Consider the following 23,798-nt stretch of genomic DNA (forward strand, 5'->3'; position numbering starts at 1 on the left):
GGTGGCAGAGTCAGGAGCTTCAGCTTCTCCCCCTCCAGCACCTCATCCACAGTGTCTGACTGTGCATTTATTTATTCAACAAACATTGAGTGCCTACCGCATGCTAGGCGCTGGGCCTGTCGGTGTGGGGCGGGGCGGTGAGGGGGGAGGGAATCAGAGACACGCAGGAACTGCTTCTGAGCAGCCCAGCATACCCATGACCATGCCCTGGAGTCCTCAGGAGCTGGATGCACAAAGCCCTGTCCTGGGCTGTCGGCCCCTATTAGTGCAGATGGGCGGGGCTCCGAAGGGCCTGGCTTGAGCCCAGAAGGTTCTGGAAAGCCCTCCGCACTCAGCAGCCCCAGCCTTCTCCACTGCCGGCTGCTCCCAGGAGTGAGGGCACAGCCACCCTGACCCTCTGTGGGGCAGGTGTCCCTGGGCTCCGACCTGCTCCCCCTGTGGCTTTGCCACCTGATTATGCCACAGCAGCAGCCATGGTGACAACAGTAACAATAATTCATTGAGCTTGTCCTACCTATCAGAAAGCTTATCACTCCTGACCTATGCCCTCCTCGGTACCCACGGCAGCCAGCAGCCAGGCTGGGCTCCCCCGCCCCCTGAACACCACTCTGCACAGTGAACCCATTGCCACCTTGCCCTCCCCGGCCCACCTGGGGATGATCGCTCCCAGACGGGGGGCCAGCTCTCCCCACCCCGGCTACAGCAGCCCTTTGATGTTCAAACAATTGACAGTTGGGATTTCGACTATATGCAAGAGAGGCCCCCAACCCCACAATTTGGGACACGTAACCAATGGCGCAAATTTGAACAGACACTGGTGAGCGGGCCGAAGGGAGATGACAAGTAGAGGGACGCTAAGGTGGGGGCCCTGAACTCACACAGACTCACAGTCCCGCCTCACCACGGAGAAGGGATGGGGAGGTTACGCACGTCCTCCCAAACTGCAGCAAATGATGGTGGCTTGAGGGGGTTCAGGGGACATCATGGGAGGAAGCAGGTGGCTGCCAGGGGGAGAGGTGAAGGCGACTCTGGGGTAAGGGTGGCAGCATGAGTCGGTGAAGGCGGGGCTGATGACGACTAGGGGAGTGAGCCCTAGGGGCTGCGACCTTGAGCCCGGGGTACACCCGGTTGTGTCCATCGTCTAGACGCGTGGGCATCAGGGAGCCATGAGAAGCATGTTACGGGCAAAATCATCTATGGCTTCATTAGATGGAAATGAATTAGTAAATGAGGGGCTGCATGGTGGGGCTACTCCAGGAAGGGTTTTCTAGGACACTGAACTCCAAGGAGTGTGTTCTGTGGAGCACCCATCCCGTGAGACATTCCTTGTGGTCAGCTAGATTTGGGAAGATCACTGGGCTTTCTCTTTCCTGTGGAGCCTCACAACACAGCACCATATTAAAGGCTCTGAAAAGTCCAGCAAAATCTACTTGACTTGTCTCACTCAGCGTTTCCCACACTCACTTGACCATGGAATTAAAAAAATAGTAACCCCATTAATATCCCTTGGAGGAACCCTGAACCACACTTTGGGAAGGGCTCATACAGAGGGATTCGCAAAGTGAGATGTCAGGAGTCTCCTGTGTTGCCCTCCCCCCACCCGTCATACCACATCACACCCTGATCAGACCCCTGGAGCTCTCTGGCCAAACATCCTAGAGACAATTTCTGCAGTCCTGACTCTGCCCTCACCTGGCCCTGGTCCATGGGAAGATGTGGGGAGGAGACTTACAGGGGCAGGGGCGTTTGAAGGACATGTAATCCTTGGAGCAGAACAGCGGAGCCAGCCTGCCCACGTGCACAGCTCTGATTTCTCGCAGGGAAGGACCCTCCGCTCACCTGCAGAGACACAAACAGGCAGGTGATGGGGGCGTCCATACAGCACCTACTGACCCTGCAGGGCGCTCGTGTACCCTCGGCTGTCAACCTCTGGGGAGAGGATGGTGACTTTGAGAGCATGGGCCTAGTCTGAGTGGGGGCCTGGAGGGCTCTGGGCTGCAGAATATGGGGGTTCTGGGCAGGGGTGGCACAAATGTGTGCTAGGTTCTCAGTAGTCAGTGGAAGGGGGGAATCTCTCTCCTGGGTGGACCCTTGAGAATCTTGTAACTGTCAGGGCTGGAAAGACCCTTAAAGATCAGTTCAATGTCCTCATTTCACAGAAGGGGAAACTGAGAACTGGAGAGGGTGAGGGACTAGTTTAAGGTCCCATAGCTGGCTTTGGAAGGGAATTCATAGATGCCTAGTTCAAACCTTATCATCATCATCATCATCATCATCATCATCATCACAACAGTTTTAAGAGGAACATGCTCTGCTCTTTTAATTCTTATTTTATAAATAAGGCAGTTGAGGCTCAGAGAGGTTACGAAGCTTTCCAGGGTCACACAGCTTCTAATTACAGGCTGGGACTAGAACCCAGGTCTGTTTGACTCCAAAGCCCACACTGTCAGCCAGCACACTCCCTTAAAAGGCACCTAATATATTAAATTACCAATTCAGAAATAAGAACCTAGAGAATGAAACTGTCTTTTCCCCAATTCCCCCTGTACCCCCAAGTGAACACCCAGGTGTCAGGATGTCTGTGCAGCAAAGGACTGCCAGGTCACTCTAACACCCATTTGCAACGGAGGAGACATTTTCAGAAAGTAATCCATCTTCCCATGCTGCTGGAAATCTGGATTGATTCAGTCTCTCCTGGTATGTCCCCAGGTGACAGGAGGCTATGGGAATATTAGGGAGTTACAGTTCTTATTTCTAGGCAGTGCGGTCACTTCACTTGCAGAAACCAAACTGCACCTTTGCATGGATGTGGAGCCGAGCAGGTACTTGCAGGGGAAGCTGTCAGTCATAAGCCAATGGGAGAAGAGCCTGGCCCCTCTAGGTCCCAGGGGACATTCGGCTTCCCTGATCCTGGGGATGATATCACTGTGGACAGAACTTTTCTGTAAGAGGCGGGTCCAGAGGTCCCACCCTTTTCTCCTCCAGGGATCCCTTTTATCATATATTTTTTTTCTACAAATGGGTCCTGTGTTTTGACGGGGCCAATTGGCCAAACTACAATAATAACTGATTATTCTATTTAACAAACAAATCAAACACCTATCTTTGGAGAGCCTGAGCTCAGAAGTGCGATTCCTGAGTGCTGATATCAACTCTGCCACTTCCTGGCAGTGTGACTTTGGACAAAGCACTTCAGCTCTCTGAGGTGCAGCGTCTTCCCGGGGAAAGCAGGGTAAGGACACTTAACCTGCCGTGAGGACGGGGGTTATGTACGGAAAGCCCATGGCAGGAGTGTGTGGCTGCAAAACGTTCATTCTGCTGCCTGAGGAGGGTGGGAGGGAGGGGGCCATGACTGCTGCTGACCTGGGAATCCCTCTTCAGGTGGCTTCTTCCAGCTCAGCCTGTCCTGGTGTGAACACCAGGCTGGCCTGACACCCACTCCCAGTCCCCATAGAAACCCAGTCAAGAGTTCAGATGGGGGAAGTGAAGGTAGGATGTGATCTCCCCAGGCCTGGTAGAACCGGCGTGGCAGGCTGCTTGGGGAACTGTGATTTCACACCAGAAAACTCACAGAGCATCTCAGGGCCTGGGATCTGTGCTTTCTAAAAATACATGTGTGTACGTGTGTCTGTGTTCATTTCTGCGGGTATGCTGGTGTGCACTGTGGCCGCGTGTGAGTCTGGAGGAGGATGTAAGTGGGCTGACAGGTCATCTCTTGTGCTTCTTCCAGAGAGGTCTTTCTTAAAGGCAAAATGGATTATGTCACTTGATGAAAAGTCTTCCACAGCCTCCCGTGCCCTCAGGAAAATGTGCTGGCTTCCGCGCCAGCCTCCACAGTTCCAGGGCTGTTTCCCTCTCTAGTGAGTTGGCATAGTGTGGGCGCTTAGTAAATGCACGCTGAATGTACACTTACTGTAAGGCTATCCTGGTGGCACCTGATGCCATGGAGGGTGCTGACCAGCTCCAACACTTCAAGCAGTTGTCCCCAAGGTCCTGCTTCTCCTAGAGGCCCCCTGTACCCCCTCTTTCCTCCCACTGGGCCTTGTGACACTGAGATGAAGGCTGGGGTTTTGTAGGGTGTGGGGAGGTGAGAGATGACCTCCCAGGGAAGGGGGCACCAAAAACCCTTGCGTTACGTATCGTTTTCCATGGTCAGTTTGGGTGTTTGGTGGACAGCGTGTTAGGTTCCCAGGTGGCCAGGAGGCTGGCAAGGGGCCGGCAGGTTTGGCCATGGGTCAGGTAGACATTTCCGTATGTGGAGATGTTCTGGGCACGCCGGCTTTCAGGGTGGCTCACGTTCACCAAACACCTGCGTGTGCCAGTTAAGATCACCGAAATTACTGCAACAGGTGCCCCGAAGTGGGTAACAGTTTCATTTTGCAAATGAGAAAACTCATAGGCTCCGTGACATAATAACCCACCCGAAGTCACCCAGAGAGAAGAGGTGGAGGAAGAGCAATGCAGGGACGGAATCTGTCAACCCCCCCCCCCCCCCGTGCCCCTTGGTTACTGCAGGGCCACCCCACAGAGATCTGACACCAGGTCACGTCTCCCCCCCCACGCCCGCCTCACTCAGCACCCAGCATCTGAGGCGAGGCGTGTCCCTGCCTGTGACTCATCTCCGACTGGATTGTCTGGCTGGAAACCGGAGGGCGGGCCGGCGGGCTGCGGTATTCCAGGTTCTGAAGTGGCTGAATGGTGGGCGGCGAGTCCACGTCACTCCCACTTTGCTTCACGTCCCTGCTCCCGGAATACCTCCTTTCTGTAGCCACTGCGACACTCTGATCTCGATCAATGAGCCTGTGGTTAGTGGACTGGCGCCGTATCCCTGGCGGAGGCGGCCAGGTAACAGCGGGGACAGGACGGTCAGCGCATGCGCGGCGGAGGCACCCAGACTGGAGGGTTGAGCTTCACCGGAGTCCACGGCAGACGGGGCAGGGCCAAGCAGGGGCTGGCCTCCGGGATGGGCCACGTCTATGCAGCGCCTGCTCAGCCCACTGGATCTCAAAACAAATCCCCATCTTACAGTTGACACAGAAAGGAGTCTCAGAAATGAGGGAGGCGGGTCTTTAGTCTGGGACCCAGCTGATGGTTTCCTTAATGGAGAAAAACATTCTTTGGCAAGTGCGGGTAGATGTCATTACAGGCATACCTCGGAGATATTGCGGTTTGGTGGTCGCGAGGCTCCAGACCACCGCAATACAGCGAGTCACACGATTTTTTTGGTGTCCCAGTGCATATCAAAGTTAGGTGCACCCTATACTGTAGTCTGTTAGGTTTGCAGTAGACATTTTTTCAAAAAAACAATGTACATACCTTAATTTAAAAATACTTTATTGGGACTTCCCTGCCGGCCCAGTTAAGACTCCCTGTTCCCAATGCAGGGGGCTCGGGTTCGAACCCTGGTCTGGGAACTAAGATCCCCCATGCCGCATGGCGTGGCCAAAAAAAAAAAAAAAAAAGAAAAAAAACCTTTATTGCTAAAAAACGCTAACCATCATCTGAGCCTTCAGTGAGTGGTAATCTTTTTGTGACAGTAACATCAAAAATCACTGGTCACCAAAAAAAAAAAAAAAAAAGGGCTTCCCTGGTGGCGCAGTGGTTGAGAGTCCGCCTGCCGATGCTAGGGGAAGCGGGTTCGTGCCCCGGTCCGGGAAGGTCCCACATGCCGCAGAGCGGCTGGGCCCGTGAGCCATGGCTGCTGAGCCTGCGCGTCCGGAGCCTGTGCTCCACAACGGGAGAGGCCACAACAGTGAGAGGCCCGCGTACAGCAAAAAAAAAAAAAAAATCACTGGTCACAGATCACCACAGCAAATACAACAGCAATGAAAAAGTTTGAAATGTTGTGAGAATCACCAAAATGTGACATAAGGGACATGAAGTGGGCAAATGCAGTTGGAAAAATGGCATGGATATGACTTGCTTGACGCAAGGTTGCTCCAAAACTTCAGTTGGTAAAAACAAGCAATATCTATGAAGAGCAATAAAACGAGGTATGCCTGTAAACGTTTGTCATGTGATTAAATGAAGAAGCAAATGAAAAAGAGTGAGAGGACGGTGGCAGAGAGGCTGGCAGAGGACACAGAGGTTTGCAAACAAGTAACTTGGTCCTGATGTTAGAAAAGGGATCCAAGTGTGTGACAGCCTCTGCAGCAAGGAGGCCTTCTGTCCCCATGCAACATCTGGCCACATGTGTGCTACACTGGGTTGGTCAGGAAATGCGTGGAGGTTACTGGGTCTTCAGGTTGCCTTAATTTACCTGGAGCAGTCCTCTACTGGATCAGCTGCCTTCCCCGCTGCCACCAAGGCCCAACTTCTAAGACTTGACATACTGACTAACTACACAAACCGGTCCATCTGCAAATCAGCAAATAGGTCCTGACCAAGGGTGTAGAGAAGCCTGATTCAGGGCCCAGAAAACACCAAAGAGGGCATAGAAAAGTATTATTACAGTGGTGAAACATGGGATGCGACCCCAGTGTCCAATAAGAGAGGAGAGGCTGAGAAAAGTTTGGCATACGCTTATAATGGAATATTGTATAGCCATGGAATCATGTTTTTAAAGAAATTTTAATAACAGAAAAGACTTTCAGTATACTGTTAAGAGGGGGGAAAAACCCCACCAGGTAAGCAGGTTCTAGAACTCTGCCTACAATATGATCCTTATTTTGTAAGGGCAAAAAAAAAAAAAAAACTAGAGAAAATATTCACACATAGAAAAAGATTAAAAGGAAATAGACTAAAATACCCACAGTCACGAACTCTCTGGGCAGTGGTGGGATGGAGGAGGCTTTTTATGTTCTTTTATTTTTTAAGAATGATTTTCCAAATTTTCTTCAATGAACATGTATTACTTTTATAATCTGAAAAATCATTAAAATGAAGATTTAGAAACACCTTTTATGCTAACAAAATAAAGAATAATTAACTGAATAAATCAGTGATAGTTAACTCATCGGAAGTTTTAAGCGCTAATGTAATTGCCTTTGAACATGCCATTTTTTGCCAAAATTTAAAAAAGTTAACTTGTCTTTGAACTTACTGATAAGGAGCTTTATTAACATGTTAGGAAAATAATCTCCACTGCTTTTAACCTTCATCACATTTTCCCTGGCGCTTGAGCAGGTCCTATTTGCCAGATTTTTGAGAGAACAGTTTCTGCCGTGAACCTTAAGGTTTATCTTCAGGCAAACTAGACACTTGGCAATAATAATAACAATAATAGACCTTATGTTTGTAAAACACTTTATAATTTGCAAAGCATACGAAGTGCTGGTTATTGTTCTAGTCCCTGGGGATATGAGAGTGAGCAAAATGGTTAAAAGTCCCTGCCTTTGGGGAGTTTACATTATATTGATGAGGGCAGACAATAAACAAATGAGTAAGATATATAAATGTTGGGGGTGATAAGCGCTATGGAGAAAAATGGAGAGAAGAGAGATAGGGAATAAATGCGGGGGGAGCTGCTCTTTTACATCAGTTTGATACTGTTTGAATAGAAAAAAAATGAAGATGTCTCTAAAAATTCTATAGCCCATGGGCAATTAACACATAAAGATACAATGATTGAAGATCTCCATTGAGGAAGCATTCCATTAACTAATTACATATCGTCTAAGATGCAATGTGCTAATTATCAGTTTTACAAACTCATAAAATTATGATGAGTCATAGTGATGTTTTAAGTTTTCTATACTTAGCAAAGTTAGTCCTTAACCTTTCTAAGCCTCAGTGTTCTCATCTATAAAATAGGGGCAATTATAGTACTTAGATCAGAGGGCTGTCCTCAGACTCCAGAGAGAAAATACTTATGCTTGGGAAAGAGCATGCATTCAGTGCATGTTCACAATGCAGACATAGCAAGGCCATTGCGAGGGGTCCATTCGTCCCCGCCACGTGTTTCCTGTATATTGTTTCTCCAGTCCTCGCAACTATACTGGGAGATGTAGACTATTTGTTCCCCTTTTCAAGAGGAAATTGAGGCTCTGAAAGGTCAATCTCCTGCCCAGAATCACAAGCCATAAACCCAGGCAGTCCAGCTCCAAGAAGCCGTGCTCTCAGCCACAACTGTACTTTGTGCCAGGGGGACTCAGAAGCCCTCCTGGCTTCAGTTTCTCTCTTCAGGAGGCTGAGAGCTGGCTGCCACCTTCTCGTCCCTTACCCTGTGCTGTGAGCACTTCCAGGGCAAAGGCTTCAGGTAACAGGCATCTGAGTGTGTCTAACTGATTATTCCCCAAGACTGAAGGAGGTGCCCGTATCCCCATCACGTTGCTGCCTGGCTGTACTCCACTCTGTGAACCAGGTGACACAAACCTCCTAAATTAGTTTCTGATTAACTCCTTTGGGAAGAAGAGGTGAGGATTATGGAAGATGCTGGGATGTGACTCCCTGGTGGGTGAATGGGGGAGGGGTGGGAGTAGGCTACAGAGGAAGAAGACGACCCGGGGGGGGGGGTTTGTGTAGAAACAGCCCCCAGGAGGCAGCCCATTCTGCCTGTCTCACTAGGTCCCCACCAGGCAGCATGTGGACAGACCCCCCACATCCCCCCATTCTCACAGCTGGGGCACAGGTGAGCAGGACTAACGCGGGTGTCCACAAGCTGGACACTTGTTTTCTTCCCAACGATGCTCCTGGTTACCTACACCCTCCATGCCACCCCAAGGATTCCAGCATCCTCTCCCAGGCCTTGGGCCTCATTGGTTCTGCTCTGGGTCTGAAGCCCCAGCTGCACAGACTGGGCAGATCTCTTCCTGGGGCCCTTCCAGCTCTGAACTTCTAACCTCTCAGTCAGCCACGGGCTTCATTTCCTCTCCAAGGGTTATCATTTCTGGTGCCTCGTGGCTCAGTCGCCTGGATGAACACACCACGGTCAGCGCAGGTTCAGGGTTGGGACCCCTCCGACTTCCCGCTGTCTCCTTGCCCTGGTGGCTGCTCCCCCTGCGGCTCTTCACTGCCTGTCTGAACTGTCACCACTGGAACACCCAAGCCACCTGACTGTCTACTGTCTGATTGCTCCGCAGGGAAAGCAGTCCTCCCCAGGCCCCGGTCCCCGGAGCGGAGGGAGGTGTGAATTCCCTCGCACAGAGTGTGAGCAGCGGACATCAGTCAAGGGCAGAAGAAAGAGCTGATCAGATACGGTCATTCCCAACCTGGATGGAGATGACAGGTAGGGAGGCGAGCACCGCTGGGAAGCAGATCGCCCGGGGAGGAGGGAACAGCTGAGAAAGGGCAGGCCCTAAAGAGAGGGATTTGCACCGCAGTTAGATGTCAACAAGCCCTTGGGGGATTCAAAGGCCTCCTTGGAGGGGGGCTTGGGGGGTTGGGAGGGGGTCGTGTCGCCGCCACCTCAGGGCAACTCGCTCTGCCTCAGCACCCACTGGTGCTGCGTGCTTCACAGAACGACACCTGTGGTCAACCTGAATTGAGTGAGGGCTGAGTGCCAAGCACCATGCTAGGCCCCCTACAAGCATCGCCTCACCTCCCAACCCATCTTCCCCATGTTTCAGATGGGGAAACTGAGGCTCAGAGAGGTTAAGTATCTTGCCTAACATCACACGGCTACGAAGTCTTCCAAGCCCACCCTCTGGTTCCAAAGCCCTTAAACACTCTGTTCACCACAGAATCCTACCTACTGGTCAGCAGAGGCAATTGAGGCACAGGGAGGTGAAGCCACTTGTTCCAGTAGAGCAGTCAGCATGTTTGAGGAGAGTCAGGGGGGGCTTGCGCAAGGCAGGTGCCCATGGACTGTGTGAATCAAGACCAAGGACCAAGCTCCTGGAGCCCCCGCCGCTCACACCTGTCACTGGTGCCCTCCCCTTCCCAGCCTGGGCCTGGCCATCTCCGCTGGCACGGCGCGTGGGATCAGGAGGGCAGCCCTGGGTCCTCCGCGCGCCAGCCTCAGGACCGCCGGGCCGATGGGGAGAGGGGGAGGGTCGTGCGAGTCTGCCGTGGGTCTGGTGGGCACTACCCAACTTGCGAGAGCGATTAGGGAGAGGCGGCTGTACCGCTTGGCGCTGCGCAGCCAGCCAGAGCAGCCGCCTCGGACTCAGCCTCGAGTCCCGCTTACCGCGCCAGGGAAAGTCGGCCCCGGAGCTGGAGAAGGTGCGGCGGGGACACCACCTCTCCCACCGATGGTGCTGAGACAGGCCAGCGTGGTAGGCATCGAAGCGGGGGCATGGCCCTGGTGGCCCGCCCGCCGGAGGGTCAAACTTCCCGGCTCGAGGGGCGGGGGTGGGTTCTAGCTTCAAACTCCACAAAGCCCAGAGCCCCTTTCCTCTCCTACCCCGACGAAAAGTGCGTCCTAGTTTACCCTTCTTGGGTGGGTTGTTCAGGGGTCCGCGAAACCGAGGGCGCGGGGTCGTGAAGACTGTCTTATGCTCCCTCCGTGGGGTGGATGTTTGTTTGGGACTCAAGTCGGGCAAGAACCGGGAGACCTCTCCGTCCCTGCGGCCCGATGGCATGCTCAGGGGCAGCCACGGCCCGCGCGAGTCCCGGTGGCCCGCCCGGGGGCGCGGGGGTCGGGGCCGGGGTCCGCGGGAGAGCGGGGTTCCTGTTCGGAGCGCGCTGCGGATCCGCCGCGGACCGCGCTGAGCGACCCCGGGTGTGTGCTTGCGCCGGGGCCGCAGCAGAGCGCGGGGGAAGGGACCGGGACCCCCTCCCCGCCCCTCCCCAGCGCCGCCCCCGGCCCCACGCCCCTTACTCGGCTTGGCTGCCTCGCTCCGCTCCGTGCGCCGCACTGCCGGCTCCAGCTTCGGCTCCAGCTCAGGTTCCCGCTCTGGCTCCGCTCCCGCTCCGGTTCCCGCTTGGATGCCGCTGCGTTCGGGCTCGGGCTCCGGCGTCGCGGGGGGCGCGCCGCTCCGCCTCGGCCTGCTCGGCGCGCAGGGGCGTGGCGGGGCGGGGCCCTGCCGAGCCCACCCGGGGCCCGAGATCCCCGGCCGAGGCGGTGGCGGCGGCTTCCCGGCTTCCCGGCTTCCCGGCTTCCCGGCTTCCCGGCCCTGCCTCAGCCCCGCCCGGCCGCCCGCCGGCCCAGCACCGCCGCCCACGCCGCGGCCGCCCGCTCCCGCCGCCCTGCGCCGCGGCTCCGGGGCCTCAGCAGCGCTGGGCCGCCGCCCGGGTCATTCCTGAGCTGGGGGGACGCGGCGGAGGGGGAGGGCCGAGCCGCGCCCCTCTGCGCACTGCCAGCCCGACACCCACACAGCGGCAGGCGGGGCGGCGCGGCGAGGAGGCCGAGAGATGCAGGGAGGCCGGCGTGCCAGCCAGACGTGTGAGGACAGACGGACAGGCGTGTGTAGAGAGTGACATACAGATAGGCGGGAGCAGAGGCGCAGACTCAGACATGTGCAGAGAAGGGCAGACAAACGATACGTGCAGGGCAGGACAGCCAGACAGGTTGTTCAGAGGCAAGCCTGGGCATCCGGGTAGGGGACCCCTGTCACGGCCACTGGGAGGGGCAGACGAGCCTGGCAGAGCCTCCTGCTCCCAGTTGGCGTGCGGTGAGTTCTAGGGTGTTCAGGGATGTCAGCTAGGCCCGGCTGAAGCCTTCCTCTCCTGAGGGACCAGCTTGCCTATTTCCTTTACTCCTGGCCTGATCCTATGCCCTCTGTATCCCCCTATCCCCAAACCTTGGGCATAGAGCTTGACCCTGGCAGATGCATGCCTGCCTCAAGGGGTGCCTGGCTCAGGGAGGGGCTCCTGGCTTACGGACCTGCCCTGTCCCCACTCTACTTTGGGGCCTTGGACAAGCCCAGCCCCATCCGCCAGACCTCCCTTTCTTTATTACACTAGAGCTCCGGTTTATTGCGCTCTCGCTAGTCCTGGTCCTTTCCAGTTATTTGTGGAATCATTTATTTAATCTCCCCTACTTAACTGGGAGTCCCAGGAGGGAGACCCTTGGGGGCCTGCACAGAGCATGCACTCTAAATTTGATGAATGAATTGATGAAATACTTTGTTGATAGTTCTCCTAACCCCCATTTTGTCGATGGCAGCTAATAAGTGGTTGTCAGAAATAAAACATGAGGATAAGGAGCTGCACATACTGACGATAAAACTTGGGGAAGGGGAGGAGCCATAGGGATGGCGTGGAAGAGAAGCCAGGCAGACAGTGGCACTGCAGGGAGGGTGGGAGCAGAGCAGGCTCTGGTGGAGAAAACAAACCTCACTCCAGCCCACCTCTGACAGTCACCATGTCTTGGGCTTCCCTGGGTGGAGGCAGAGAGACCTGCATGGTCTAGAGCCTTGGTGGGTAAGGACACTTCCCCGCCCCCTTTGGCAACTGTTCATTCTGGGCTCTGCCTCCTGCACTGCCTACCCCATCCCCCAGACTGAGGGGGGTGGAGGGACCCAGGCTGAGGGATTCCAGCTCCATCTGGGGCCATCGGGAGGCGTGTGTGCTATGTGGGGCATGGGGCCAGAATAAAGGGAAACATTTCTGAGTCCTAAGAAATGGAACCTGAGGGGCCCTTTGTCCAACCCCATGCATTTATTTTATGGATGAAAAAATAAAGGACTGGAGAAAGCAGGGGCAGGCCAGGGCTAGGCAGCTAGGATCGGAGGCTCTAGGACTCCCAGGCCAGGGCCGTGCCCCGCTGTGCAACCCTCCTAAAAGTGACCTTGACCTTCCTAAGCAGACCCCTGCTGATCTGTGCAGGATGGATATACTGGTTGTTGAGTGGTTTTACCTGTAGTCTGTCCCCTTTGGCAAGACTGTGTGTACGTGTATTTTGTGGCGCGGCCTGTGGAAGGCTCTAGCTGATGAAGAGCTCACCCCCCTCTACCCTCTGTTTGAGCATCGCGGGGCTGGCAAATCTGGCTTGTTCTTCACACTGGAGCCCGGAATGGGAACTGGTTTCCGCTGGGCATGGTGGTGTTGGGGTCTAGGTTTGGGGAGTTGGCTTATATTGATTTGCCTGTCTGTACCTCCATAAACAGGGCACTGGAGAAACATAAAAAGGTGGAAAAAGAACAGCAAAGCTGGTCACTGTTAATGTTGAGGTTTCTTTTTCTTTCTTTTCAATCTCACATCTCTACGAGTGTCCCTAATGGAGTGAGCTTGCTAGCTCTCTCCTCTTCTGTGTCACACTTCTCATGGCTTGCATGAGATGGCTGTACTGTGTTTTATTTAACCAGTTCTCTACTGCTGGGCGTTCAGTTTTGAGTTTTTCTCACTTCTAGACAGCACCACAGTGAACACCCTCGTGGGTAAGTTTGTGCATGCCTGTGATTATTCTTGATTTCGCTGGGTACGTCCATATAGTTTTGAAGCTTTCTTCTGTATGGGGTCAGACTTGCAGGAGGGACATTTCCAGGGAAGCACAGTGATATTTAGTGTCTGCTACACCAAAGGGCGGGTTAGGGAGGCTGGAGGGAGGAGCCTGGGAGAGGTTACGCAGTGCCATCTGAGGACAGTGAGATGCCAGGCTGTGGGGACCTGCCCTAGAGTGTGCTCTGTAATACCCCTGTCACTCATAGGTGTGGTCAACTTATCAAGCCTATTGTTGGGGGGAATCTTCTGATACTAAGGGTGGAGGAGGGAAGGAGGAAGGGCCGTCAGCATGGTCTGGCCTCTGGGTGGGATATCTGTCCAAAAAACCCATCACAGGGAATTCCCTGGCGGTCCAGTGATTAGGACTCTGCGCTTTCACTACCAAGGGTGCAGGTTCAGTCCCTGGTTGGGGAACTAAGATCCCGCAAGCCGCGCGGCAATCAGACAATCCCATCACACCCTTCAGGAAGGTTACCTTGTACTAGTACATCCCTTATACAGAATTATGTCAAAAGCATCTTCCCAGCCTTGAATTACATTACAGAGGGCCCGGCTCTCCAGATTGCCTTGGCTTTGGGGGTGGGGAGTACACCATGCTCTAAAAAGAGAACGAGGTGAGGGAGGAAAACCTAACCCACCAGCTTTAAAAAGATTTTTCCTCTTCCCCTCTGATTTTTGCTAATGATCCCCCTGAACATGTTAAGGGGGATGAAGGAGGAGAAGAGGGCTTGGTTCTTGCTTGGTGGCAGGTGGGGTCAGGGACCAGAGCCCTCCCAAGGCCAACAAGCCCTGAGGTGGTGCTGAAGTAGCGAGAGGAAGCCGGGGGCAGGGAAGCACCTGTAGAACCTGAGGCAGCCCCTCTGGAGTTGCTCTCTGCTGAGAGCACGGAGGGTTTTTGTGCTCTCATCCCACTTTACGGATGAGGAGACTGAGACCCACCGAATTTAAGTGACTTTCCAGAGATTCACACCTGGTTAAGCCACTCCAGGTGAGATGATGAAACACTTTTAAAACAGGCAGAAAAGATTACCAGGTGTCCTTCGAATTGACTATTCGGTGTTACCTGGCACATGGTTGTCTGTTTCTACAGGAGTTTGTAGCTTTCATGGTCTCTAAGCTGTTTTATTATTTTGGAAGTTGTAGAAAACTGTGATGGGAAATTGTTCTTGTCCATTAAGATGCAAATGCACTTTATCAGGTGAAGTCAGTTGAGATCTTGTAGCGAGGGGGCTAAAAGCTATACTGTGGCTGTGCTTCGGATTCTCCTTTAAACTGTGTATAACGTCTTATTTTTCCCTAAGTAATTAATCCGTTAAATGAAATCTTTGACATGTGTTGTTTATTTTATATTTGTATAACATTCATGATTTTATCCTTTAAAAAATGTGTCTTTTAACAGTAGTAAGCTGGGGACTGCATCCACATGGGTCTGTTTTACGTCAGACCTTAGCCTTTCATTGGAGGCATCAGGCCCAAGGCCCTCAGAAGAGACGGAAATGAGTGCGGGCTGGGTCAGTCCTAGAGGGCTTTCTGGAAGACGGAGAGGGTGGGGTTTGAGGGGTGGGGAAGGATTTAGAGAGGGACACCTGAAGACAGAAGGCTTTCCAGGATGGAGGGCGGAGCCTGGGGTGGAGAAGGAGTATGGAGGCTGGTGAAGAGGCCTGTCTGGATGAAGGGTGGGCTCTGGGGTGCCAGGTGCCAGACGGAGGATGGAGGTGGGATTCCAGGTAGAGGAGACTGTACCTGATGCTGTAGGCAGCGGGGAGCCCCCATAGGCTCTTGAGGGAGGAGGGGACTTAAAGAAATGGACCTGTTAAGAAGGCTGGTCTCTGGGTTCCTAAACCCTTCTGGGCACTGAATAGGCCCTGAACACCCTTTCTCCCGGGTGGAGGGCTGGGGCAGGCTGCCCCTCGCTCTCTCCTGTTAGGAGGGAAGCCACCCTTCCAGGGCCCTGAGAGAAGGTCCCCGGGTAATGAGTGTGAAAGTCAGCCCCTCCTCTCTTATCCGCCGAGGCCCATCTCGGGGAGCCTATTTCTGGGCCTGCTTGAAGATTTGTACTCAGGGTAGAGCTCATTTCAGGGTCAGCTGGCTGCGGGGTGAGCAGGGTCTGCACGCACACCTTTCTGCTGCTGTTCCCAGCCAGTCATGACACGTCCTCCCGGTGACCATACCCTCTGTCAGCCACTCTACGTGCATTATTCAATTCCGTCCTTACGGTATCCTGTGGAGGGGGACGATATTTTTTCCATTTTTTTTTTAATTGTGCAGGAAGGAGGTTTATGGAGGCCGAGTAACTTGTTCAAGTTCACATGGCTAATTAGGGGCAGAACCCAGATTTGCACTCAAGCCTGCTTGACCCCAAAACAAAGCCAACATAGTCACGGTCTCTCCTTTGTGGAGCTTACTGCTTAGCGGCGGTGACAGACGTTCACCACGGAGTGATAGAGATAAATGTCAAGTTGCCGTGATGAGACGTGCTGCAAGTTTGGGAAGCATGTGAGTGAATGTTTCGGGAGGTCTGACCTCGTCAGGGTGTGGGACGAGGCGGGAGAAGTGGGCAGGGGACAGGACTGCTTTCGATCTTGAGAGCAGTGGAAGGCATAAGAATGTTTTAAACAATATTGGAGGAGTGGTGGTGGCATAATCAGACCTACGTTTGTTTTTTGGGTTTTTTTGGCTGCGTGACATGTGGGATCTTAGTTTGCCCACCGGAGATCGAACCCGCGCCCCCTGCATTGGAAGCGCGGAATCCTAATCACTGGACCACCAGTGAAGTCCCCAGACCTGCGTCTTGAGAAGATTGCTTTATTGGTAGTGGGGAGTTAGTTGGGGGCAAGACAGAATGGAGGCAGGGAGGCTGAGAGGTGGTGAGCACACTAGCCCGGGAGGGAAGTGATGGTGGCCCTGGAGCTGGAGAGAGATGAACAGGTTAGAGGTAGATGTTGAAGGTAAAATCAGTAAGACGTGGTGATGTCTTGGGTATGGGCGTGGCGGGAGTGGATGGAATCAGGGATGATGCCTATATTTCTGGTTGGTGCAGCGGGATGGACAGTGTTGCCGTTCACTGAGGAGCAGAACACTGGGAGGGAATCAAGTTTGGGGAAGAAGATTGTGAGTGTGATTTTATACATGTTAAATTTCGGGAGTCGCTGGCAGGCAGCAGAACTGTGAGAGGAGTCCAGGCTGCAAAGACAACCTAAGGACTGAACCCTAGGCTTAGACATGCAGGCATCGGAATTGACTGATCCATCCGTTTATCCATCTGTCTGTCCACTCATCTATCCTCCCATGACTTCACATACGTTTCTCCCATCCTCCTGTCATCTCTCTATTTATCCACTCATTCACCCATCTGTCCTCCCACTAAGTCACCTATCCCAACTCCTGTCTTCCAGTCCGCCATCCATCCATCCATTCATCCATCCATCCATTCATCCATTCATCCATTCATCCATTCATCCATTCATCCATCCATCCCCTTGAACATGTCTCGGTAGTGTTAAAGGGGGATGAAGAAAGACGTTCATGCTTGGTGGGGTGTGGGGACAGTGGCAGGGCCCTCCTAAGACCTACAAGCTCAGAGGTGGTGCTGAAGTAGAGGGAAGAAGCTCAGCAGGTGGGGAAGCATCTGTAAAACCTGAAGCAGCACCTTCTGGAGCTGCTGTCTGCTGAGAGCTTGAAGGGTTTTGTGCTCTCATCCCACTTTGCAGATGAGGAGATTGAGGCCTTCTGAATTTAAGTGGCCTTTCAGAGATGCACACCTGGTTAAGCCATGCCAGGGAAGATGATGAGACACTTGAAAACAGGCAGAAAAGATGATCAGGTGTCCTTCTAATTATCTATTAGGTGTTACTTGGCACATGGATGTCTGTTTCTATAGGAGTTTGTAACTTACATGGTCTCTAAGCTGTTTTATTATTTTGGAAGTTGTGGAAAACTGATTGTGATGGAAACTGTTCTTGTCCATTGAGATGCAAATGCATTTTATCAGATGAGGTCGATTGATATCTTGTTGGAGGTGAATGGGCTAAAAGCTGTACTTGTGGCTACATTTTGGCTTCTACTTTGGATTGTGTATAACATTCTATTGGCTCCCTCATTAGTTAATGAGTTAAATAAAATCGTTGACATCCGTCCATCCATCCATCCATCCATCCATCCATCCATCCATCCATCCATCCATCCATCCATCCGTCTAACCTTCTTTTCATCCATCTACCTCCATATCCTCCCACACATCCACTTATTCTTCCTCCTATCCATTTACCCATCCATTTATCCATACAAACTCCCATTTATTCACCCATCTGCTTATCTATTTACCCCATTTGCGTGCATCCATTCACACATCCCAAACATACTTACTGATACCTACTACAGGCCCAGCACTCTGCTGTGTACTGGTGAAAAAAATGATGTAGAAAACCAGGTCTCTGCTCTTAAGGAGCCCACAGTCTGTCAGGAAAGGCAGATGTATAAACCAATGGTCACAGAACAATTTATTTTCTTTGCTAAACGTGCACAGAGAAAGGACACTTAACCCAATCTGAGGAGGTTAGAAAAACCTGCTTTGAGGTCGTGCTCCTTGAATTGAGCTTAAAGTTTAATTAAAATTTCGCCAGATGGACAGGACTGGGTGATGTTCCAGGAGAGAGAATAGCTTGTGTGTACGATGGCTGTGTAGCTGTCGAGAGACCAAGGTGATTCCAGGGACCCAGGTAATTTGGAATATTGGGAATTGAGTGTGAATGAATGGTGTGTTATGAGAGAAGATTGGAATGAAGGTCTGGAGTGTTTTCCACAGCAGCAATTGATTCTCCAACTCTCTAGACATCAAGTGGGTGTCCAACAACTCGATTCAATTCTGCAACTCCCCAGTTAGCACACATGCCACAGCTTAAGGGCGCAGCACCACGACTGCCCCCCCACTTTAGGCATCAGCTGCAGAACTACCCTTTGATTATAAGGAGAAAGTTCCCTTGATCCCCTCCTTGGGTTCAACAGTGTGCTAGAATGGCTTGCAGAACTCAGGGAAACACTTTACTTATGTTTACCAGTTTCTTACAAAAAATACAACCCAGGAACAGCCAGAGGGGAGAGATGTACAGGGCAAAGTGTGAGGGTGTGGAGTGGTGTGTGAAGCCTCTGTGACCTCTCTGGGGCACCACCCTCCCTGCACCTCGATGTGTTTGCCCGCCAGGAAGCTCATCAAGTCTCATTGTTCAGGAGTTTTTATACAGCTTCATCTCCAGCCCCCATCGGCTCCATCCCCTTTCTGTAGGTCAGTGGGTAGGGCTGAAAGTTCCAACCCTGTAATCACTTGGTATTGCTGGTGACCCTTGCCATCCTGAGGCTGTGTGTGGGCCCCACCCTAAGCCACGCCATTAGCATAAACTCAGGTGTGATCAAAGGGCTTGGTATGATTAACAAAAGACACGCCTGTCACTTAGGAAATTTCAAGAGTCTTAGAAGCTCTATACAAAAACCAAATATTGTGACAAAAGATGCCCCTATCACTCTTCACACTTAGGAAATTATGTGGGTTTTAGTTGCTCTGTGTGAGGAACCTAGGACAAAGACAAAATATATTTCTAATTGTATTGCAGCAGGTCATAAAGGCCTTGAATGACAGACTAATGCCTTGAATAACAGGCTGAGGGCCTTGGGGGCCACGTAAGAGCTTTAAGGAGGGAGTGATATGGTCAGGTATGTGTTTTAAAAAGGTCTCTCTGGCTATCTTGTGGAAGATGGGGTTGGCTATCTTGTGGAAGATGGGGTTGGCTGTGTGTGTGCAGAGGGGATCAAGTGGTCCAGTCTCTGTAGAATGAGGACTTTGCCAATGATGTGCTCTTGATCTAGGCCCTGGGGTTGGCCTAACCCCCAGGTTTCGCCTGGGCCCAAACCCAGTTCTCATTCCACTTACCCTGCCAAGGCTGAAGTTAAGGCAGCCCGGCTGCGGGTTGTGGTACGAGGAAGATTTAGGGGTTCTCCATTTTCCAGGGTGTCATGCAGTACCCCTCACCAAAGTCTTCAGTCTTGCTGTGGTCCATCTCCAGCTTTAGGACTGCTGTGGACTTTTGTGAACTACTCACTGGTTTGTCAAACTGGGAAGGATCTCAGTTCCATGCCCCACTCTTCTGCGTCTACAGTTTGCATCCACAAAACCCATTAACTTCCCATCAGTCACCCCGTGATGTTTCCCCTGGCCCCGTGAAATCTCCATCCCACCAGGCTTGCTAGTGACACCTGACAGTGTTTATCCCAGGTGGAGCTGCTACAGGGAGTTAGACATGCCTCCAGCCCTCAAAAAGCTTGCAAAAGGGGTGAAAGATTGATCTGGGGCCCCATTGATCTGGACTGAGAAACCCCAGCATGTGGAATAGGAAACAGCTCAGGCTGCAGAGTTAGGTGGACTTGGGTTCGTGTGTTTGCTCTACCACTCACTGAATTGTGCCCTTAGGGAAGTCACTTCACTTCCTCTGAGCTTCAATTCCTTCATATGTAGAAAGGGAATAATAATATTTACCTACCTTAGTTTAGATTTTTTTGGGTAGCAACTAATGGGCGCCAACTTGAACCATTTTAAGCAAAAAGGAAAATTTACTAGAACCTAAGTCTGGGCTTTTTGAGGTCCTGGAGTGGGGAACAGAGAAGTAGATGGGAACCCAGGCAGGACTTTGCCTCTTGTCTCTGCATCTCTCTGTTCAGTCTCCTAATTTTGTCACCCTGCAGACCCTCTCTCTCCATTACTCCAAAAAAGTCCACCCTGCAGCTTAGGAGTGAGTTCACAGTAGCTCATTTTAACCAAAAGCAGACCTGACTGACTGTCTTTCAGACGTAAGTCCAGATTCCCAAGAGAAAATCGGCTGAGTTGCATTCGGCGTTCACGTTTGATCCAATCAACTGTGACGAGGTTGGGGGTGGAGGGCATATAGCACGATGTGGCATCTATTGGATGTATGCATAAGCAGGGGGTAGTTTTTGTTTATTGAGGTATAGTTGATTTACAGGTGTACAACATAGTGATTCAAATTTTTCATAGGTTATACTCCATTTACAGTTATAAAAATTGGCTGTATTACCTGTGCTGTACAATATATCCTTGTATCTTATTTATTTTATACATAGTAGTTTGTACCTATTAATCCCCTACCCCTGTCTTGCCCCTCCCCACTTCCCTCTCCCCACTAGTAACCACTAGTTTGTTCCCAATTCTCTGTGAGTCTGTGTTTTGCTATATTCTTTTATTTTTTTTTTTTAAATTTTAAGATTCCACAAATAAATGATAACACACAGTATTTTTCTTTCTCTGTCTGACTTATTTTACTAAACACAATATCCTCCAGGTCCATCCATGCTGTTGCAAATGGCAGAATTTCATTTCTTTTCCCCATGGTATACTTTTGCCTCCTTTGTCATAGATTAATTGACCATAAGTGCATGGGTTTATTTCTGGTCTCTCTATTCTGCTCCATTAATCTATGTGTCTGTTTCTTGTCTCCTACCATACTGTTTTGATTACTGTAGTATAGTCTGAAGCCAGGGAGTGTGATACTTCCAGCTCTCTTCTTCTTTCTCAAGATTGTTTTGGCTATTTGGGGTCTTCTGTGGTTCTATATATAAAATTTATTTATATATAAATTTTAGGATTATTCTACTTCTGTGAAAAAGGCCATTGGTATTTTGATAGAGATTGCATTGAATCTGTAAATTGCCTTGGGTAATATGGTCATTTTAACAATATTAATTCTTCCAATCCATGAATATGGTATATCTTTCCATCCGTTTGTGTAGTTTTCAGTTTCTTTCCTCAGTGTTTTATAGTTTCTGAGTACATGTGTTTTACCTTTTTAGTTATATTTATTCCTAGCTATTTTATTCTTTTTTATGTGCTCCTATGTTAGATGCATATATATTTACAATTGTTATATCTTCTTCTTGGAGTGATCCTTGGATCATTATGTAATGTCCTTCTTTGTCTCTTGTTACAGTCTTTGTTTTAAAGTATATTTTGTCTGATATAAATATTGCTACCCTGGCTTTCTTTTGATTTACACTTGCACGGAATACCTTTTTTCATTCTCTCACTTTGTCTGTGTGTATCTTTAGATCTGAAGTGAGTCTCTTATAAGCAGCATATATATGGCTCTTGTTTTTGTATCCGTCCACCCAACCTGTGTCTTTTGATTAGAGCATTTAGCCCATTTACATTTAAAGTAATTATTGATGAGTATGTTCTTATTGCCATTTTGTCCACTGTTTTGGGCTTGTTTTTATAGTTCTTTTTTGTTCCTTTTTTCTTCTTTTGTTCTCTTTCCTTGTGATTTGATGCCTACCTGTAGTGTTATGTTTGGATTCCTTTCTCTTTTTTGTGTATGTATCTATTATAGACTTTTGGTTTGTGGTTACTGTGAGGTCAGGCTGTCTATCTGTCTATCTATCTATGATTATTCTAAGTGGCTGATCTCTTAATTTCAAACACATTTTAACAACGCTGAAGTTTTACTGCCCTCCCCTCATGATCACTGTTTTTGACATGATATTTTCCATCCTTTTGTCTTGTGTGTCCTTCAGCTGATTATTGTGGATATAGGTGATTTTACTGCTTTTGTCTTTTAACCTTCCTACTAGCTTTGTGCATGTGGTTGATTTACTACCTTTACTGTGTATTTGCCTTTACCACTGAGCTTTTTCCTTTTATAATTTCCATGTTTCTGGCTGTGGCCTTTTCTTTTTTGCTTAGAGAAGTCCCTTTAACATTTCTTGTAAAGCTGGTTTGGTGGTGCTGAACTCTTTTAGCTTTTGCTTGTAGGTAAAACTTTTGATCTCTTCCTCATATCTGAATGAAAGCTGTGCTGGGTAGAGTATTCTTGGTTGTAGGTTTTTTTTCCCTTTTCATCACTTTAAATATATCATGCCACTCCCTTCTGGCCTTCAAAGTTTCTGCTGAAAAGTCAGCTGATAGCCTCATGGGAGGCCCCTTGTATGTAACTTGTTGCTTTTCCCTTGCTGCTTTTAATATTCTCTCTTTTTAAAATTTTTTTTGCCATTTTAATTACAATGTGTCTTGTTGTGGTCTTCTTTAGGTTGGCCCTGTTTGGGATGCTGTGCTTCCTGGACTTGGACGTCTGTTTCCTTTCCTACATTAGGGAAGTTTCCAGCTATCATGTCTTCAAATATGTTCCCTGCACCTTTCTCTCTCTCTTCTCTTTCGGGACTCCGTAATGAGAGTGTTAGCATGCTTTATGTTGTCCCAGAGGTCTCTTAAACTGTCCTCATTTATTTTTATTCTTTTTTCTGTTCAGCGTCAGCGATTTCCACCACTCTGTCTTCCAGCTAACTGATCTATTCTTCTGTGTCATTTAATCTACTGTTGATTCCTACTAGTGTATTTTTCATTTTAGCTGTTATATTCTTCATTTCTATTTGGTTCTTCTTTATATTTTCTAATTCTTCGCTATAAACTTCTAGCTTCTCACTCTGTTTATCCATTCTTCTCCTGAGCTCTTTGGCCATCTTTATGATCATGACTTTGAGCTCTTTATTGGGTAGGTTGCCTATTTCCACTCCACTTGGTTCTTCTTTTGAGGTTTAATTTTGTTCCTTCATTTGGAACATGATCCTCCGTCACCTCGTGTTGCCTCATTTGCTGTTTTTGTTTCTGTGTATCTCGTAGTTGGTCACATCTCCTGACCTTGGAGAAGTGGCCTTTTATACCACACATCCTGTGCATCCCAGCAGCACACTCCCCTCCGGTCACCAGAGCTCTATGCTCTAGGTGTGCGCCCTATTTGGATAGTGTGGGTCCTTCTGTTGTGGCAGGCTGACAACTGTGGGTGGTCTGGTAGGCACGGCTGGTTCCCAGTCTGGTTAATTGCCAGGGCCTGTCTTAAGCAGGGGGTAATTTTCAGAGAAAGTGGGGACCTGTGAGGTGGGCAACACCCCCAAAGTGGTCTCCTGTGTTATCTCAGGTTTGTTGAGAAGACTGAATAGGATAATGGATATAAACATTTGGCACAGTTTCTGGTATATACTTTGGGCTCTATAAATGGTATCTGCTATTATTCATTCATTGACTTATTTAATAAGCACTTTTTAAAAAAAATTTCAAGCATGGACATGTGTTACTTTTTTAAAAAAATTAATTAGTTAATTAATTTTTGGCTGCCTTGTGTCTTTGTTGCTACTCATGGGCTTTCTCTAGTTGCAGTGAGTGGGGGCCACTCTTCGTCACCGTGTGTGGGCTTCTCATTGCAGTGGCTTCTCTTATTGCAGAGCACGGGCTCTGGGTGCGTGGGCTTCAGTAGTTGTGGCTCACGGGCTCTAGAGCGCAGGCTCAGCAGTTGTGGCGCACAGACTTAGTCGCTCGGAGGCATGTGAGCCCTTCCAGACCAGGGCTCAAACCCGTGTCCCCTGCATTGACAGGCGGATTCCTAACCACTGCGCCACCAGGGAAGCCCCTTATAAGCACTTTTTAGTGTATGGTTTGTATTAGATCCTACACTAGGTGCTGAGGGCAAAGCTGTAAGTTGTTG

The 23,798-nt window shown here is 50.2% G+C and overlaps 2 protein-coding genes across 4 annotated transcripts in view; both read right to left on the bottom strand.

Annotated features, from left to right (window-relative positions):
• The window catches only part of BEAN1 (brain expressed associated with NEDD4 1), a 38,159-nt gene extending 27,320 nt beyond the window's left edge, over positions 1-10,839 (bottom strand). The window contains exons 1-2 of one of the 3 annotated variants that reach the window (XM_033407775.2): positions 10,700-10,839; positions 1,733-1,839 (exon numbers count right to left, since the gene is read on the bottom strand). In XM_033407775.2, the coding sequence (XP_033263666.1) occupies positions 1,733-1,757 (25 nt within the window). In that variant the 5' untranslated portion in view covers positions 1,758-1,839; positions 10,700-10,839. Of the gene's footprint in view, positions 1-1,732; positions 1,840-5,317; positions 9,745-10,699 lie in introns of those variants that run through there. The other 2 variants (XR_007474096.1, XM_049702892.1) reach the window with 2 other exon arrangements.
• LOC125962658 (uncharacterized) lies at positions 5,318-11,107 on the bottom strand. The gene is made up of 2 exons (XM_049702893.1): positions 9,633-11,107; positions 5,318-8,850 (listed from the first exon to the last, which is right to left on the bottom strand). The coding sequence occupies exon 1, from the start codon at positions 10,458-10,460 to the stop codon at positions 9,636-9,638; it is 825 nt and encodes a 274-aa protein (XP_049558850.1). The 5' UTR covers positions 10,461-11,107; the 3' UTR covers positions 5,318-8,850; positions 9,633-9,635.
• Positions 11,108-23,798: the final 12,691 nt, after the last annotated feature.

The sequence above is a fragment of the Orcinus orca genome, chromosome 20, assembly GCF_937001465.1.
Source record: "Orcinus orca chromosome 20, mOrcOrc1.1, whole genome shotgun sequence".
NCBI lineage: Eukaryota > Metazoa > Chordata > Mammalia > Artiodactyla > Delphinidae > Orcinus > Orcinus orca.